The sequence below is a fragment of the Sorex araneus genome, chromosome 5 (assembly GCF_027595985.1).
Source record: "Sorex araneus isolate mSorAra2 chromosome 5, mSorAra2.pri, whole genome shotgun sequence".
NCBI lineage: Eukaryota > Metazoa > Chordata > Mammalia > Eulipotyphla > Soricidae > Sorex > Sorex araneus.
Window position 1 is genome coordinate 46,694,104 of NC_073306.1, and position 16,414 is coordinate 46,710,517.

The 16,414-nt window shown below is 49.4% G+C and overlaps 1 protein-coding gene across 1 annotated transcript; it reads right to left on the minus strand.

Annotated features, from left to right (window-relative positions):
* Positions 1–36: 36 nt before the first annotated feature.
* On the minus strand, positions 37–15,249 carry TRNAU1AP (tRNA selenocysteine 1 associated protein 1). The gene is made up of 9 exons (XM_004603518.2): positions 15,163–15,249; positions 14,488–14,585; positions 10,117–10,216; positions 9,459–9,511; positions 6,529–6,660; positions 3,118–3,237; positions 2,277–2,439; positions 2,061–2,094; positions 37–286 (listed from the first exon to the last, which is right to left on the minus strand). Exons 1-9 carry the CDS (start codon positions 15,187–15,189, stop codon positions 150–152), a joined length of 864 nt encoding a protein of 287 aa, XP_004603575.1. The 5' UTR covers positions 15,190–15,249; the 3' UTR covers positions 37–149.
* Positions 15,250–16,414: the final 1,165 nt, after the last annotated feature.

The window sequence follows — 16,414 nt, forward strand, 5'->3', positions numbered from 1 at the left end:
TGTAGTCAATCCTGCTAATGAAACTAATCAAACAACTCAAATGAAGGTAGCAGTGTTGTAGAAATATCTCTGGAAACATTTCAGTATAAAGGTGTAAAAATTATTTTTTAAAAGATGTCTTATTTCCTTCATAGTCCATTCTGGCTTGGCTACATCATGGCAGGGATTTCTGAAGAGACTGTGTCCAGTGGCTGCCAATGACAGTCCATCAGTGCATCATATAGCTCCTCACTTTGCTCCATGAATTCCTTGTTGGCCTCAGTCACGTCCAGCTGTGGCGTAGGGTCTGGAAGAGAAAGACAGCTTTGGATGGTTCACAAAAAGCACTTAGCAAGACTTCCTGTTGTCTCCCTGTCTTTCAAGGGGTTCCTACTCCCCACAAGATCCCAGTGAGGGTGAAGTGGGGTTGTGACACGAGCATGGGATAGGTAGTGTCCAGAGGCTGGTACTTCAGTAAGCACTGCCACTGGGTCTCTGAGCCATCACATACTATGCATTAGCATGGCAAAGTTCCTTTATTTATTTTTTTTTTGACCAATGCTCAGGGGTTCCTCCTGGCAGCACTCGAGGGACCACAGAGGGTGCTGGGGATTGAACTCTGACTGGAGGCTTGCAAGGCCTTACCCACAGTACTACGACTCATCTCAAAAATGAGTATCTTGACGCATGAGTGTATTTTCCAGAAAACAAAGGGGGCCACACCCCGCAATGCTCAGGGCCATTTCACTCCTGGCTCTGCACTAAGGAATTACTCTTGGTGCTCAGGAGACCATATGGGATATAAAAATATTTTCATAGTACTGGGGATCAAACCCAGGGCCATAACACATGCAAGGCAAGTAATCTACCAATAAGCCATCTCCCCAGCCACAGAAAAAACTTCTTAATACTACATAACACACTATTACATAGCAGAGTGAAGAGGGTTTTTTTTTTTTCAAGGTTTCTTAGGTCACACAAAGTAATGCTCAGGGGTTACTCCTGACCGAGATCAGGGGACCATATGGGATGCTGGCGACTGAATCCAGGTCAGCAGCATGCAAGGCAAACGCCCTCCCCATTCCAGCTCCAATAGTTCTGTTCTTATAAACTGAACTCCACACTGAGCAGAGTGCTCTTGCTTTGGTTTATTTTTGTTTTGGGGGATCAAACCCAGCAGTGCTCAGAGGCTACCTCTGGCTCTGTGCTAGGGGTTGCTGGTCACAGAAACTGAAGGGCTGAACCCAGGTCTCCTACATGCAACAAATGTACCACCTACTGAACTGTCTGGCCCTATATATATTTTTTTTTGTGGGGGAGTGTTGTTTTCACTTTGAACTCAGGTATCATTCCTTTATTATTATTATTATTATTTTTGCTTTTTGGGTCACACCCAGCGATGCACAGGGGTTACTCCTGGTTCTACACTCAGGGGAATTACTCCTGGCAGTGCTCAGGGGACCATATGGGATGCTGGGATTCGAACCCAGGTTGGCCGCAAACGCCCAACCCGCTGTGCTATCGCTCCAGCCCCAGGTATCATTCCTTTAAATGCTCAAAATTTCAAGATGGGTCGGGAATGTAGCTCAAATGATAGAACACATGCCTTGCATCTGGATTGGACTCCCAGAACTACTACGGAGGATCCTTAGGATAATATGAGGAGGGACTAACAATCAGGCAGAGCATGAACAGCATGGCTCTTCTCCAGAAAACAGTCCAGCACTGTCGGGTGTAGCCCCAAAACAAAGAAAATCCCATGTCACTTAAAATACATACAAAAAAATTGAGAACTAGAAAGAGAAAGCTGATTTTCCAGTTGTCAAGCAAGTACTTCTGCTAGAGCCTAAACTGAGGGTTAGGGAAAGTCTGTTTGGGGGTGGGGGAGGGGGCTTTCTCTATGGAGCTGCTTTCCCTGGACTCTGGATGGAAGAATGAGTATATGGACTCCTTTTTGTGGTTTCTGGGCCACAGTCACACCAAGCAGTGGATGACTGGGGATCAAACACGAGGCTCCCATATACAAAGTATGTACTCCAGCCCTTCGAGCCCTAGCCCTTAAAAGAGAATTCCTTTCTTACCTTCCAATGCATCATCTCCAACTTCTTCATATGTCTGCCAACAGACCAGAAGACAGTGAGCAACACAACGAAGATACAGGGTAAGGAAGATTAAGGTTTCTGAACTGAACAGCTAACTCTATCCCTCTGAAGCCCACGCTCCCTTCCTTACCAACCCCAACCTAGAGAACGTTACGTTAGTGCCCAGGAGAGCCAGATCTGCCCAGTCACGGTTACCTGCATGGTGCTCTGGGTGTAGCCGTACTGGGGGTAGCTGTAGCTGTAGCTGCCTGTGTTCTGGTCGTAACCCCACTGGGCATAGTAGTTCTGGTACTGCTGGTAATACTGATTGTAGCTGTAACTGTACATCTGACTATATTCCATAGGCTTCACACGACTCCTTAAGTTAAGAACCAATAGGAAACAAACTCTTGTAAGCATGCATTTCCATGACTTTCTCCGTGGCCTGAGGTTCTCTTACACAGATTCATAATCTCCTTAACAACCCGATGCAATAAGGACACCTTTATTCCTAGTTTACAGATGAGAAAACTGAGGTACAGCTGACAGAGTTCAGAGCTCCCTCCTGGGGGAGTTATATTTGTTCATATCCACCACTCGGCGCAAGCCTAACAAGTGACACACAGGGGGCTGGAGCAATAGCACAGTGGGTAGAGCATTTATTTGCCTTGCATGCGGCTGACCCGGGTTCAATCCCCAGCATCCCATATGGTCCCCTGAGCACCACCAGGAGTAATTCCTGACTGAGTGCAAAGCCAGGAGGAACCCCTCAACATCATTTCTCTTTTTTTTGTGGTGGTGTCAGGACCTAAGAAAATGCAAGGTAAGTAAGTGCTCTATTGCTGAGTTATGTCCCCAGCCATCTTTAACTTACTGTACAAATTTGACATATAACTTGGGGCAAGGGGGGGCGCCTAGGGGCCATGGCTGGCTACACTCAGTCCACTCGGCCTGACAGTTCAACAACGGGCCTGGGCCCTGACCCTAGCAACAGGGAGAGACCAGTGTGTAGGGTAAGTCCAGAGCCCTCCACTGCCCCGGCCAGAGCCAGACTCACGCTTTAGGGATGGCCACACTCAGCCGCACTGGCTTAGACCCCAGCCCCACTGCTCCCTGGCACTCTGTCAGGGCTCGCTTCTGTTCCAGCTCATCCGTGAACTTCACGAATCCATAGCCTCTGTTGGAGAGAACACCCTAGTTAGATCACAAAGTGTGAACGTGTCAGTGCACAGGTAGATAAGGAGCTGAACAGGGGAGCGTGTCAATCGCTTGAGGGGGAGAGGGAGGAGACCCCACAGGTGGGAGCCCGTCACAGATCAATGTAGGCATCAAGCACGAAGGAGCCTGAGCACGGCAGGGTCCCAACTCTTAGCTTGCCTTTCTCCCCCACACCTTCCCTGAGTGGACCCAGACGCAATGCTGCTCCTGATACTCAGTCATGATGGCAAGTGCCTGATGTTCCTCCTTACAATAAGGGCAGAACAATACTAGACGTTCACTCAGAGCAAGGGTGTGTGTATGCCACAACTGCACTAGGCGGTGGCACTTGGGAGTCACATGCAGACAAGGCTCCTGCTCCCCTCAGCGCAGACTCGGGGAGAAATGAACAGCAGCGGAGCACTTATTCCCAAGGCCCTGTGCTAAGCCTTCCCAAGGGCTGCCTCACTGAGAAGTCCAGCCAGCTGATGAGGGAAAGGATCCACATTCTGCTTGAAGGAATCAAGACTCAGAGGTTTAAGAACCTCTTCTAAGCCATAGAGGAAGCAGGACCCAGTCCAGGCCTGTCAGACTCTTCTGGGCCCAGAGCTTAGCGCTGCTCCTGGGATCAAGAATGAGCCTGGTGGGCTGGAGCAATAGTATAGCAGGTAGGGCATTTGCCTCACACGCGGCCGACCTGGGTTTGATTCCCAGCATCCCATACCCCTGAGCACTGCCAGGAGTAATTCCTGAGTGCAGAGCCAGGAGTAACCCTATCACCAAGTGTAACCCAAAAACCAAAAACCAAACAAAAAAAAAAAACAACAGGAAAAGGAAAAAAGAAAAAAAGAATGAGCCTTGTGAGGCAGACCCTGATTAGATGATTAGATCCCAGGCTCTGAATATGGTTGCTCCTCCCAAAGCCCACCCACCCAGCAGAGCCAGGAATAGGCCCTGAGCACTGCTGGGCTTGCCCTGCATATGGCTAATGAGGTTTGATCCCTGGTATTGCAGAGTCCTGTGGGTCTATCACTGGGAGTGATCCTCAAGCACAGAGCAGGCTGTTTTCCAACCATCCCCAACCGTGCAAGAAGAATGAGCCTGGGTTGAGAGTAGGGGTTAAGGTTAGATTCTGCTGACTGGCTGAAATTAGCGCCAGTACACACAATGCCAGGGGTTGCTCCTGAGCATAGGCACGCATGCCAGTCCCACCCCAAATCACCAAAGAGCCTTTTCTTCCAGGGATGTAGCTCAGTGGTGAAGCAACTCTTGAATGTGTCAGATCCTGGATTTGAGTCTTAGCTTCACAAAAAAATAATACAAATGCGCCTTACTTGAAGTTTTTATACCTTTGAATAATCATGAGTCGTTTCCTAATGTATCATCTGATTTTCACAACACCTAAGAGCAGTTTGTCCTTATCTGTCCATAGGTTCTAAGACTGAGTGAAGGCACAAAACTGTAGACAGTACTGACACAGGAAGATGAAGGGTGGTCAAAACTCCACATTATTTTATACTGGTCCTCTATATACTTGGATTTCAAATCTTCGGTTGGCTAAATCTGTGAATGTGGACCCAAAGATAAAAAAAATCACAAGTCTAAGTGGACCTATGCAATCCAAGCCTATGTAGTTCAAAACATTTGTGTTTGTGTGTGTGTGTGTGTGTGGAGTGCCTCAACACCCACTAGTGCTTGGGGGCTGTGCAACCATTATGTGGTGCCAGGATATAGTCAGATGCAAAGCAAGCACAATAATCTGTTTTATTTTTTGAGCCACACCTGGTGGCTCAGGGATGACTCCTGGCAGGTTCAGAGGGTGCTGAGGATTAAACTGGAGCCAGCTGCATGCAAGACAAGCTTCTCTGGGGCCAGAGCGCTAGTCTAGCAGGTGGAGTGTTTGTCTTGCATGTGGTCAGCTGGGTTTGAGTCCCAGCATCCCATATGGTCCCCCAGTACTGCCAAGAGCAATTCCTGAGTGCAGATCTTGAAGTTACCCCTAACTACTGTCAGGTGTGGCCTAAAGGGGGTGGGGGGAAGACACGCACCTTAACAGTGAACTATCTCACTAGACCTTATATTTCTCTTAATTTTTTCTTAAATTTTGGGTGGTATTTAGACATTACTCTCCATTAGTTGACCATATGATGCTGTGATTCAGACCTGGGTCTCCTGCACACAGCTATATCCACCCATTGAGCTCTCTGATCTTTCTCTTATATGTTATTATAGCATATGTAAGACTTTGTTGGGGGTAGGGGGCAGGGCACATACCTAGCAATGCTCACGGCTTACTCCTGGGTCTGTGCTCCGATCATATGGGGTGTCAGGGATCGAACTCAGGTCAGTTGCATGAAAGTAAATGCCTGTAGCATCTCTGTGGACCCTTCTTTCTGTTATCCCACCGTCTCTTCCTATTGAGGTTGCTATGATGACTGGGAGTTGCACATGCCTTATTGAGGGACTCTGAGCTCCTTTCCTGTGGTGTTCATACATGTGCTTGCTGGGGGCTGTATTCCTGGCCAGAACAGTCACATATAGGGGCTGGAGTGATAGCACAGTGTGTAGGGCATTTGCCTTGCACGTGGCTGACCCAGGTTTGACTCCCAGCATCCCATATGGTCCCCTGAGCACGACCAGGAGTAATTCCTGAGTGCATGAGCCAGGAGTAACCCCTGTGCATTGCCAGATGTGACCCAAAAACCAAAAAAAAAAGAAGAAAGAAAGAAAAAGAACAGTCATATATCTTCTCAGTTATGAGGGGAGGGACATAGACATGCCCTTTCGTTGTTCTGCACAGGCTGCAGAACAGTGGGAACCTGTGCTTCACCAGGGACCAGAGACGACAGAGCCACCAGGATCTCACCTGGCAGGTGTGGTGGCACTGGGACTGAACTCACTCACATCTTGCACAGAGGCTCCACAGCCGGTGAATTATCTCCCAGTCCCCAGTACAGCATATGTGATACTGTTAAACTTTGGCTGACCATAAATCACTAAAATCATAGGAAATAAAAGGGGACCAAGGGGAACTCGATCTTCCATCAATCTGTCTTGCTCTGTTCAACGGACAGGACATGGGACTTGAGTGCCACGAGACTGGCCAATGGCATCACTCCCAGCTACTGCTGGAGCTGAGCATCAAAGCAGGCAGTTGGGCTCCAGGGCTTGTGTTCACAAGCACCAAGCTACACGTCCTCTTTGTAAAAACCCCTCTAGAAGAAAACGCAGAAAACACGAGAGGAAGCATTGGTAGCAGAGAAGATCTTACTTTGAAACGCCCGTCTGGTCCAAAACCACCTTGCCGCCCCGACAAGAGGGGTAGACTTTGACGAAAAACTCATACAGCATGCCATCGTCCACATCTGGGGTCAGGTCCCCCACAAAGAGGGAGTACTCAGGGCTGAAAAGAAAGACCAAGATTCAGAGACAACCAAAACTTTTGTTCTATTTGGTCCATTTTTGTAGACCAATTTAGATTTTGTTTCACTTGGAAATGTGGACAGAAGGGTTACAGGAGTTTCCTGCCACAAATGCACAAAGCTGTGTTCCCTTCGGCAGCACATACACAAATGCACAAAGCTCGTCTGACTTTAAGTGTTACGGAATATGCATGAGGAGAGGCCAAAGGTGCTTAAGAGATAAAAAGAGGGGGAACCAGCAAGAGAGTACAGTGAGTAGGGTGCTTGCATTGCACATAGCTGACCTGTGTTCCATCTATGGCATCCCATCTGGTCCTCCTGGCACCCTCTGAACTCACCAGGCAGATCCCTGAGCACACAGCTAGGAGTAAGCCCTAGCACTTCTTAGTGTGGTCCAAAAACAAACAAAACAGTGCACTTTGCTGTGAAGCCCATCTCTGGCCCCAATTCTCACTTTGAAGATTTTGACAGGCCCTAGGCTGCTACAATATAACAAATCTTTGCTAATGGAACAAAGAATTCCAATTAATAAAAATGCTATACAGGGCCTGGAGCAATAGCACAGCGGGTAAGGCATTTGCCTTGGACGCGGCCGACCCAATCTTGATTCCCAGCATCCCATATGGTCCCCCGAACACCGCCAGGAGTAATTCCTGAGTGCATGAGCCTGGAATAACCCCTGAGCATTGCCGGGTGTAACCCAAAAAGCAAAAAAAAAAACAAAAACAAAAACAAAACTATAGATTAAATCACTTCCTAATTACTAGACTGCTATATCTCCCTAAGTCTACCATTACATATATATCAATTTCCCCCCTTTGCTAGTATCAAAAAGCCCAACCCTCTTACAAGTCAAGCATACGGTCTATTGGTGAGCTACATCAACACTGTAGGCTATCGTCAGATGCATCCATGAAGAAATTCTAAAACTAGGATACCATTAATATATTGGTTTTAGTTTTTAATTTTTGCAAGGTGAGGATCAATGCCCCCCACCCCCCGTCTCATTCAAGAGTTACATCCCAGTCCTGGACATACACATGTACGTATGTACGTACGTACGTACGTGTGTGTGCGTGTGTTTATCACTGTCACTGTCATCCCATTGCTCATCGATTTGTTTGAACAGGCACCAGTAACGTCTCTCATTGAGAGACTTATTGTTACTGTTTTTGGCATATCCAATACACATGGGTAGTTTGCCAGGCTCTGCTTCGTGGACTTGATACTCTAGGTAGCTTGCCAGGCTCTCCAAGAGGGGCGGAGGAATCGAACTCGGGTTGGCTGCGTGAAAGCCGAACACTCAACCGCTGTGCTATCGCTCCAGCCCATATATATATATATATATATGTATATTTGTTTTTTGGGTCAATTTCAGCACAGCTCAGGGGTTGTCCCACCTGTGCATGGGGGACCACGAAGTGCCTGGGGGTCCCAGGCTCCTGCACATAGTGCAGGAGTTCAGCAGGTACACACACACACACACACACACATACACACACACACACATATATATATGTGTGTGTGTATATATACACACACACACACACACACACACACTCTTTGGGGTTGGGCAGTGCTCCAGGTGGAATACCAGGGATAGAACCCAAGTTGACTACAAGTAAGGCAAGCACCCTACTCACTCTTTTATCACTCAGGTTGTTTTTTTGTTTTTGGGTCACATTGACTATGCTCAGGGATCACTCTAGTGGCTTTAGGGGACTATATAATAAGGTTTGGGGAATCAAAACTAGGTCTGTGTGCTGTATGATCTCTGTAACCCCTTGAGCCATGGGAGAGAGAGGGGGGAGAGAGGAGAGTGAGGAGAGTGGAGAAGAGAAAGGGAGAGAGGGGTGGTGGGGGAGACAGAGAGAGAAAGAATGAGAGAATGAACTTATCAGGGCTTACTTCTGGCTCTGCACTCAGAAATTACTCCTGCAGGTGAGGTGCTTGGGTGACCAAATGAAATGCCAGGGATTGATCCCAGGTCAGCTGCATGCAAGGCAAGTGCCTCTTACCTGCTGTACTATCACTTCAACCCCACTTTTGATTTTTTTTTTTTTTTTGCTTTTTGGGTCACACCTGGCGATGCACAGGGGTTACTCCTGGTTCTACACTCAGGAATTACTCCTGGCGGTGCTCAGGGGACCATATGGGATGCTGGGATTCGAACCCGGGTCGGCCGCGTGCAAGGCAAACGCCCTACCCGCTGTGCTATCGCTCCAGCCCCTCCCCCACTTTTGATTTTAAGTTCCACCTAGTGTTCAGGGATTACTCCTGGCTCTGTGCTCAGGAATGAATCACTCCTGGCTCAGGGCACCTTACAGGGTGCTGGGCAGCAAACCCAGCTGACCATGTGGTGTAAGGCAAGCACCCTACTTGCTGCACTAACTCTCTAGTCCCCATTTCAATCTATTTCCTTTTTATCCTTCAAAAAATATTTTGTGCCACATTTGGTGGTGCTCAGAACTTGCTCCTGGCTATGCTAAGGGATCACCTCTGGCGGAGTTCGGGGGAATCATAGAACCTGGGTCAGTTGTGTGCAAGGCAAATGCCGTGCCTGTTGTACAACTTCTCCAGTCCCACCCACAGGCTATTTCTTAAGAAATAAAATTCAGTAATATGAAGAGTAACAGTGGAAGATGAGAGAGGAAACAAATAGAGAAGACAAGGGACTACAGAAACAAGCAGACCAGAGGGTCTACGGTGGGGTGGGGGGCAGTCTCTACCAAGGTATTTCCTGGGGCCTGATGCTGACTTGGGGACATTTGGTACTTACCTGTTATCTGGCTGCTTTCCATAAGTGGCATAGTTCAATTTAAAACGCTTGGCCTAAAAATTTAAAAACAAACACACTAAAACAGAGAAAGGTGTTTCAAGAGTCAAACAATATTTGAAAAAAACGGAAATAAATTACCTTGGCCAATATATCTCCCCCTCTCTAAGCCTCAGCTCTTTCTCCTGTATAAAATGAGGGGGTTGACGGATGACCGCTAAGGGCACTGCCAGCTCCATGGTTCTATGAGCCCAGGTGTGCCAGCTTGGTGCAGCTGTAAGCTAAGTAACTGTGGGAAGAGCAGAATGTAACTCTCTTGCATCGTGGCCTCACTGCTGCCAGCCTGTTCTAGTTTCTCAATCAGGCAAGAGATCTAGAGTTTCAAGTCTTCCATAATGGGAGGTAGTGGTGCAGAGTGGAAAGGGCATGGACTTAAGAGGCAACCAATCTTCAGTAGGCATCCTGGCTCTGCCACTTACTACCTGTGTTGCCTTGGGCAAGTTATTCCACTTCCCTGAGCTTCAGCTTCCTGGTCTGTCAAAGACAACAATGCCTACTGTTCAGGGTGTTACAAGATTAAAGAATATCAACACACAGTAGGAATAAATGATAGTTATCAATGACAATAACAATGGGAACATCATTATCTGAATGTCCTTACAGGTGTGGCTCCTGGCAGGGGTTTCCCATTAATTTTATGCAAACACTTCTCAGCTGTGGCCAAATCTGCGAATTCTACAAAGCAGTAGCCAGCTGGGATCCTAGAAAGGAAGCCGATAGAGAAACAGCACTGTTAAACACGTCATTTCAGGGCAGAGGGCAGTTTAAGTGGCAGAGCACCCTCAGCAAGCATCAGACTCCACACTTACATCCGATACCTTCGAACTCCCCCTTGGCCTTTGCCCCATCTGCCTATCCTGAACTGTATATTTAGTTTTTAGGCCATACCCAGTAGTGTTGGGAGAGAGGGAAGCGTCACTAGTATTGACTTCGTGCTGGGCAGGGGGGTCACTCCTGGCTACGTACAAGGCCAGCAATCTCAAGCCTGTACTGAGATTATCTCTCGGGCCTCTACATTGTTTTTTTAATGCTAAAACAGGTCCAGTTATGGGTGAAGGGGGGTAAAATAAAAAATCAAATACCAGCCCTCTGGAAAGAATTCAAGATTATCATGCAAGCCTGAGAGATGGATGTTGTTTAACCAAATTATCTCAAATTTCTATAAAGACCAGAACATCACCCTGTTCTAGGAATTCATTAACCACTGACATCATCCGCAGGACAGGAGTTTCCTCTCCCTCTGACCAACTACCCTTAATTTCTTTCAATTTACCCTGCCAACCAGCCCTATATAGTTCCATTGTGAGAATGGAACAGTGTTTTGTTTTGTTTTTTTTGGTGTGTGTGGTGTCATGGATAAAAATCAAGATTTTATGCATGCAAGGCATATACTTTATGGAGGAGCCACATCCCCTTCCCAAGATGTTTTCGGTTTTTATTATTTTTTAGGCCATATCCAGCACTGCTCAGGGCTTATTCCGAGCTGTGCTCAGGAGACTACATGGGGTCTCAGGGATAGAAATGCAGTTGGCCACATTCAAGGCAAACACCTTAACCCTCTACTATCATTCCGACTTCTTTTAAAATTATATTTACGCATTTATTTGGGTCCATATCCAGCGGTGCTCAGGATTCTCCTGGCTCTGTGCTTAAAAGTTGCTATTGGCAGTACTCTGGGGACCACATGTGGTGCTGGGAATTGAACCTGGCTTCCCACATACAAAGTGAGCATTCAGCTCATCGAGATGTTTCTCCAGCACCCTTAAAATATCTTCTGAAGAGATTGTTTTGGTTGACACACACGAGCAGTGCTCAAGGGTCATTCCTGCCATGCTCGGGGAACCATGCAGTGCCAGGAACTGAACCTGGGCCTCCTGTATATAAAGCATATGCTCCAGCCCCTTGAAATATCCCTCCTGCCCATTAAGAAGCATTCTGAGGACCAGCACCTGAATAAACCTATTTTTCGGCCACACTAACCAGTCTCTTGAACCGGGCCTTTGAGTGGCAAGCACCAGAATGTGGGTTCAGTAAAAGATGAGGCTTTCTTTCCCTGCCCCTACTCCCAATCCCCAGCACAGCTGTGGGAGAAAAAGGAAGGAAGGAAGGAAGGAAGGAAGGAAGGAAGGAAGGAAGGAAGGAAGGAAGGAAGGAAGGAAGGAAGGGAGGGAGGGAGGGAGGGAGGGGAAAGGAAGGAAAGGGAGGAAGGGAGGAAGGAAGGGAAGGAAGGAGGGAGGGAGGGAGGGAGGAAGGATCCTCAGAAGAGGGATCCTTGCTGTGAAGAAGAAATATTGCAGAAGTCAGACCTCAGTGTGAGAATGTCTCGGGAGCTGGAGAGGGAGCAGGAGCTGATGATCCTGGACTTCCTAGTAACTGATGAGCTGGGATGTTGGACATGTGAGTCAAGAATCTACAAATGTGGCCTGTGATCTACTGTGCAGTTCACCTCCTGCTCTACAAGCTTCGCATGGTGCCACCAGATTTCATAACAACCCAAAAGCTCCCTTTCTGACAAGACTGTGCACTGGCCAATGACCCAAATTCACCTCAGCGACCCCAGCCTGGGGTCTCCACCTGCTGGGGGTGGTTCCCACCATTTCCATACATGTGCCACGTAGTGGTGGGTGGGACCTGTGCAAGTGTAAAAAGAACTTTCAGCTGATAGGTGGTCAGAGCTGGACCACGGGCAGGCAGCCTTCTTGAACGCTGACTCCCCACAGAGACAGTACGGTAGGCAAGGCCTTGCATGCCACCAATCCCAGTTAGATCCCCAGCACTGCATATGGTCCCCTGACCACCACCAGAAGTGATCCCTGAGCACAGAGTCAGGAGTAAGCTCTGAGTACCACTGGGAGGGCCCCCTCCCGCAAAAAAAAAAAAAGATAAATGTATCCTGAGCAAAGGTAGGGGAGGCCAGGCCTGGAAGCGCCAGTTTTATATTTCCATGACTGGTTACAAGTCACAAACTTCTACTTAATTAACCTCTATCAAAAGGTAAAACCCAGGGTGCCAGTCACAATACAATGGGTAGGGCATTTGCCTCGCACGTGGCCAACCCTGGTTTGATCCCTGGCATCCCATATCATCCCCTGAGCACACCAAGAGCAATCCCTGAGCACAGAGCCAAGAGTAAGCCCTGAGCACCGCTGGCACGGCCCCCAAACAAGAATCACCTACTATAAGCTAGGCTAATAAATTACCTCTGAGACTGAGAGTTCTGGTAGTTATTTCTGAAAGCATCACTTAATGACATTAAATAGGATATTACCATACTCTCCTGCATTCTTTTCCTACTATGTGATTTACAATGAAAACAGATAATTTTCTTTAATGTTATCTTTAAAGCAATTACAAGGAAGTCATCCAAACTTCTCTGGAAATATGGTTTTAGATCTTCAATTCAAATACCAAGAATGAGGGGCTGGAGTGATAGCACAGCGGGTACGGCGTTTGCCTTGCACACAGCCGACCCGGGTTTGATCCCCAGCATCCCATATGGTCCCCTGAGCACCGCCAGGAGTAATTCCTGAGTGCATCGCCAGGTGTGACCCAAAAAGCCAAAAAAAAAAAAAAAAAAAAAACAAGAATGAAAGGATGGCAACTCGAGGTTCCCAACGTAAGTCTATGAGCTTCACAAATGGTGACTACTGAGAACAGTGGCTTGAATTTAGGCCTGTTGTGTATATGACAAGGTTTTGGGCCAAATCTGACAGTACTCCCAGCTGAGGATAGCTCCTGCAGGTGCTAGGAGATAATGTGAGTTGGGGATCAAATGCAGGACTCCCATATGTGTAGCATGCACTACAGCCCATCTTTATTTATTTTTTTAGGTTTTTGAGCACCTGGGAGTGCTCAAGGTTTACTCCTGCTCTGTGCTCAAAGATCAATCCTGGCAGGATCAAGAGACCAAATGGGGTGCTGGGGATCAATCCCAGGTCAGCCATGTGCAAGGCAAACACATGTTACCTCCTGTAACATTGCACCAGTCCCAGTTATCTTTAATGTACTTATAGGCCACTTGAACATCTTTGCAAAGGGTCAGAACCTAAGAATCCAGGGCCTGACATAAACAAGGCATGCATCCTGTCACTGAGACACACCCTTAGCCCCACCCTCCATTTTTATTCAATGGCCTAAGAGTTAAAGACATCCATGAGGTTTGAGGACAGTGGCCTGGCTTGTTATTTTATAGCTGTGTAACTTTAGGGCAATTATTCAACTTCTCTAATAATAGTTCTTAACTCAGAGGTTTTTGTGATTTTCCTGGGGCCAACAGTTTGCTCACAGGACTGGAGTACAATCTTGCATGCAAAACAGGGCTTGATCCCTGCACAAGGATCCCAAAGCACTGCCAGGAGCAAGCCCCAGCACCAAAGGTCTGCTCCAAAGCAAACAGGATCTTAGTACCCGTCATCTCTTTAGTATGTGTGGGTGAAGGGGCTTTGATCCACTCCTTGCATGGAGCTCAGGGGTTACTTAATATCCGCACCACGCTCAGAATTCACTTGACTGTATTCTCCGTACATAGACACCTTAACCAAAATACTATATCGCTCCAGTCCTAATCTGTTCATATTTACCGAGCACGTACTATATGCATATGCTATATATGGAGCATATATAGCATAAGCATATAAAGCATGTGTGTAATATACATACTGTATTACCACATACCAGACACAGGACTAAATGTGGGTTGCAAATCAATTCACTTAATCCTCACCCCAACTCTAAGCAGCCTCAGTCACTTGCCTAAGGCCATGCAAGAAGTTTTCCAACCCAGCCAGCCTGGTTCCCAGATCCAGTGCAACAAACTCTACGGCCTCTCAGAAAGCCCTCAGGTAAGTCGCTCTGACTCCTTTTATCATGAGGGTGACTGGGGACAAGGAGTCCCTTCTGCGACGCTGACATTCTCCCGAGAACTGACACTAGCATCAATGACGGGAGAACCGAGAAGGTGGAAGCCAAGTACCCAGTGAGGCGGTTTCGGATAATTTTGACGCTCATCACGGTCTCCCCCATGGTGGCAAAGGCTCTGGAGATGAAGTTCTCGTCCATATAGGGCTCCAGCTGCGCAAAGGAGAGCTCGGCTTCAAGGAGCGCTCGGGCCACCGCTTGTCCAGGACTACGGCACGGCCCGGGCCACGGCACATCCAGGACCACGGCACGGCCCGGGCCACGGCACATCCAGGACCACGGCACGGCCCGGGCCACGGCACATGCAGGACCACGGCACGGCCCGGGCCGCTCACGCCCTCCTGGACCACGGCAAGACCTCGCGCCACGGCCCGTCCGTCCCCGGCCGCTGCCGCCCCCCCGGACAGGCCCCGCACGGCTGGGGGCGGCGCCCGGCTGGAAGTGGGGGGCAGCTTCACCCGCGCAGGGTCGGGAGCCCGACTCCTCCGCCCCAGTCCCTCCGAAGCCCCGCAGGGAGCCGCCCCGCGGACAGAGGGGCCCGTCCCCGCCCTCCTCAGGCCCGCGCCCCGTGCCCCGCGCCCGGCACTCAGCGGGGGTCCCGGCCCCTCAGCTCCGGGCGGGACCCGCGCCGGAGCCCCAGGAACGCGGCTCCCCGGCCCCTGCTCCTCTTTCGGGGTCCGAGGAGGCCCCCTGGTGTCTGCGCTCTCAGCCCCTCGCGCCCCTCACTCACGTCCCCCATCCACAGGCTGGCGGCCATGCCCGCGCCGGGGCCGGGACGCGGCGGGCGGCGGAGGCCGCGCGGACGCCAGCCAGAGAGCGAAAGTGCGCACGCGCCCGCGCCGCGCCGCGCACACTCCGAGCCGGCCGCCCGGAACTCCGCCCCAGGTTTTCCCGCGCACGCTCCGAGCCGGCCGCCCGGAATTCCGCCCCAGGATTTCCCGCGCGCGCTCCGAGCCGGCCGCCCGGAATTCCGCCCCAGGTTTTCGCGCGCCTCCGGCCCGCGGAGGGCGGAGTCCGGGTTGGAGCCGCGGGGTTTGTAACTGGTGTCGGAGCGGGTTTGGACTTTCACCTAGGCTGGAGGGAGAGCTGAGCGCAAGCGTGCAGGCTCTGAACGGCCGGGTTTCACCCAGGACACCGCACGGTCCTGCAACGAGCAGGGAGCTGCCACTGAGAATTGCAACTTTTGGCACCCAAGTAAATAAGCGCCTTCACCCCTGAATGTGAAATTGCACAAGCAAAGACGGCTTGTCCTCCAACGGAAATGGGGGTTCCGCCGTAGGGCACTGGTCTTGCACGGGTCTGGATTGAACCCTCCAGTGGAAAAACAGTAACTGATGAGAACCCTAAGGGAAGAGCCTTTGTTTTGCATATGGGATGCAAGGTCACGAACAGCTCAGAGGGACTCCTACCCGCCGCTGAGGCAGGAATGTAACGGAAAACCTAGCACCGCCAGATGTAACCAAAAACACAAAGCCACAAACTCATTGTAAAAAGGTGCATATAGAAATGGTGGGGATGGACTGGAGCAACAGCACAGCGGGTAGGGCGTTTGCCTTCCCATGACCCTGTTTCCATTCCCATATGGTCCCCCAAGCACTGCTGGGAACTGTGCCAGACCTGGGGATCTAACAAGGCTCCTACAGTCAGGTAACTTCTCCACCACTTGGAGCTATATCCTGTCAAGTCGACACCACTAATTCAGTGTGACATTGGACTTGCCAGTGGTCTACTCTATACATCCTTCACCCTTTCCTCCTCCCCCCACTATGTGGAATATGAGCTGTTTGTTTTGCTTTGGGATCACACCTGCAGTGTTCAGGGATCACCGTGCTAGGGGACCATATGCAGTGCTGGAATTGAACCAAAGTTGGCTACGTGCAAAGCAAGGCGGTGTTTGGGGGACCATACGGGGTGCCAGGGAATTGACCTGCTGAATTGACCCAAATTCTGTTTTTTTTTTTTATTAGTGAATCACTGGGAGG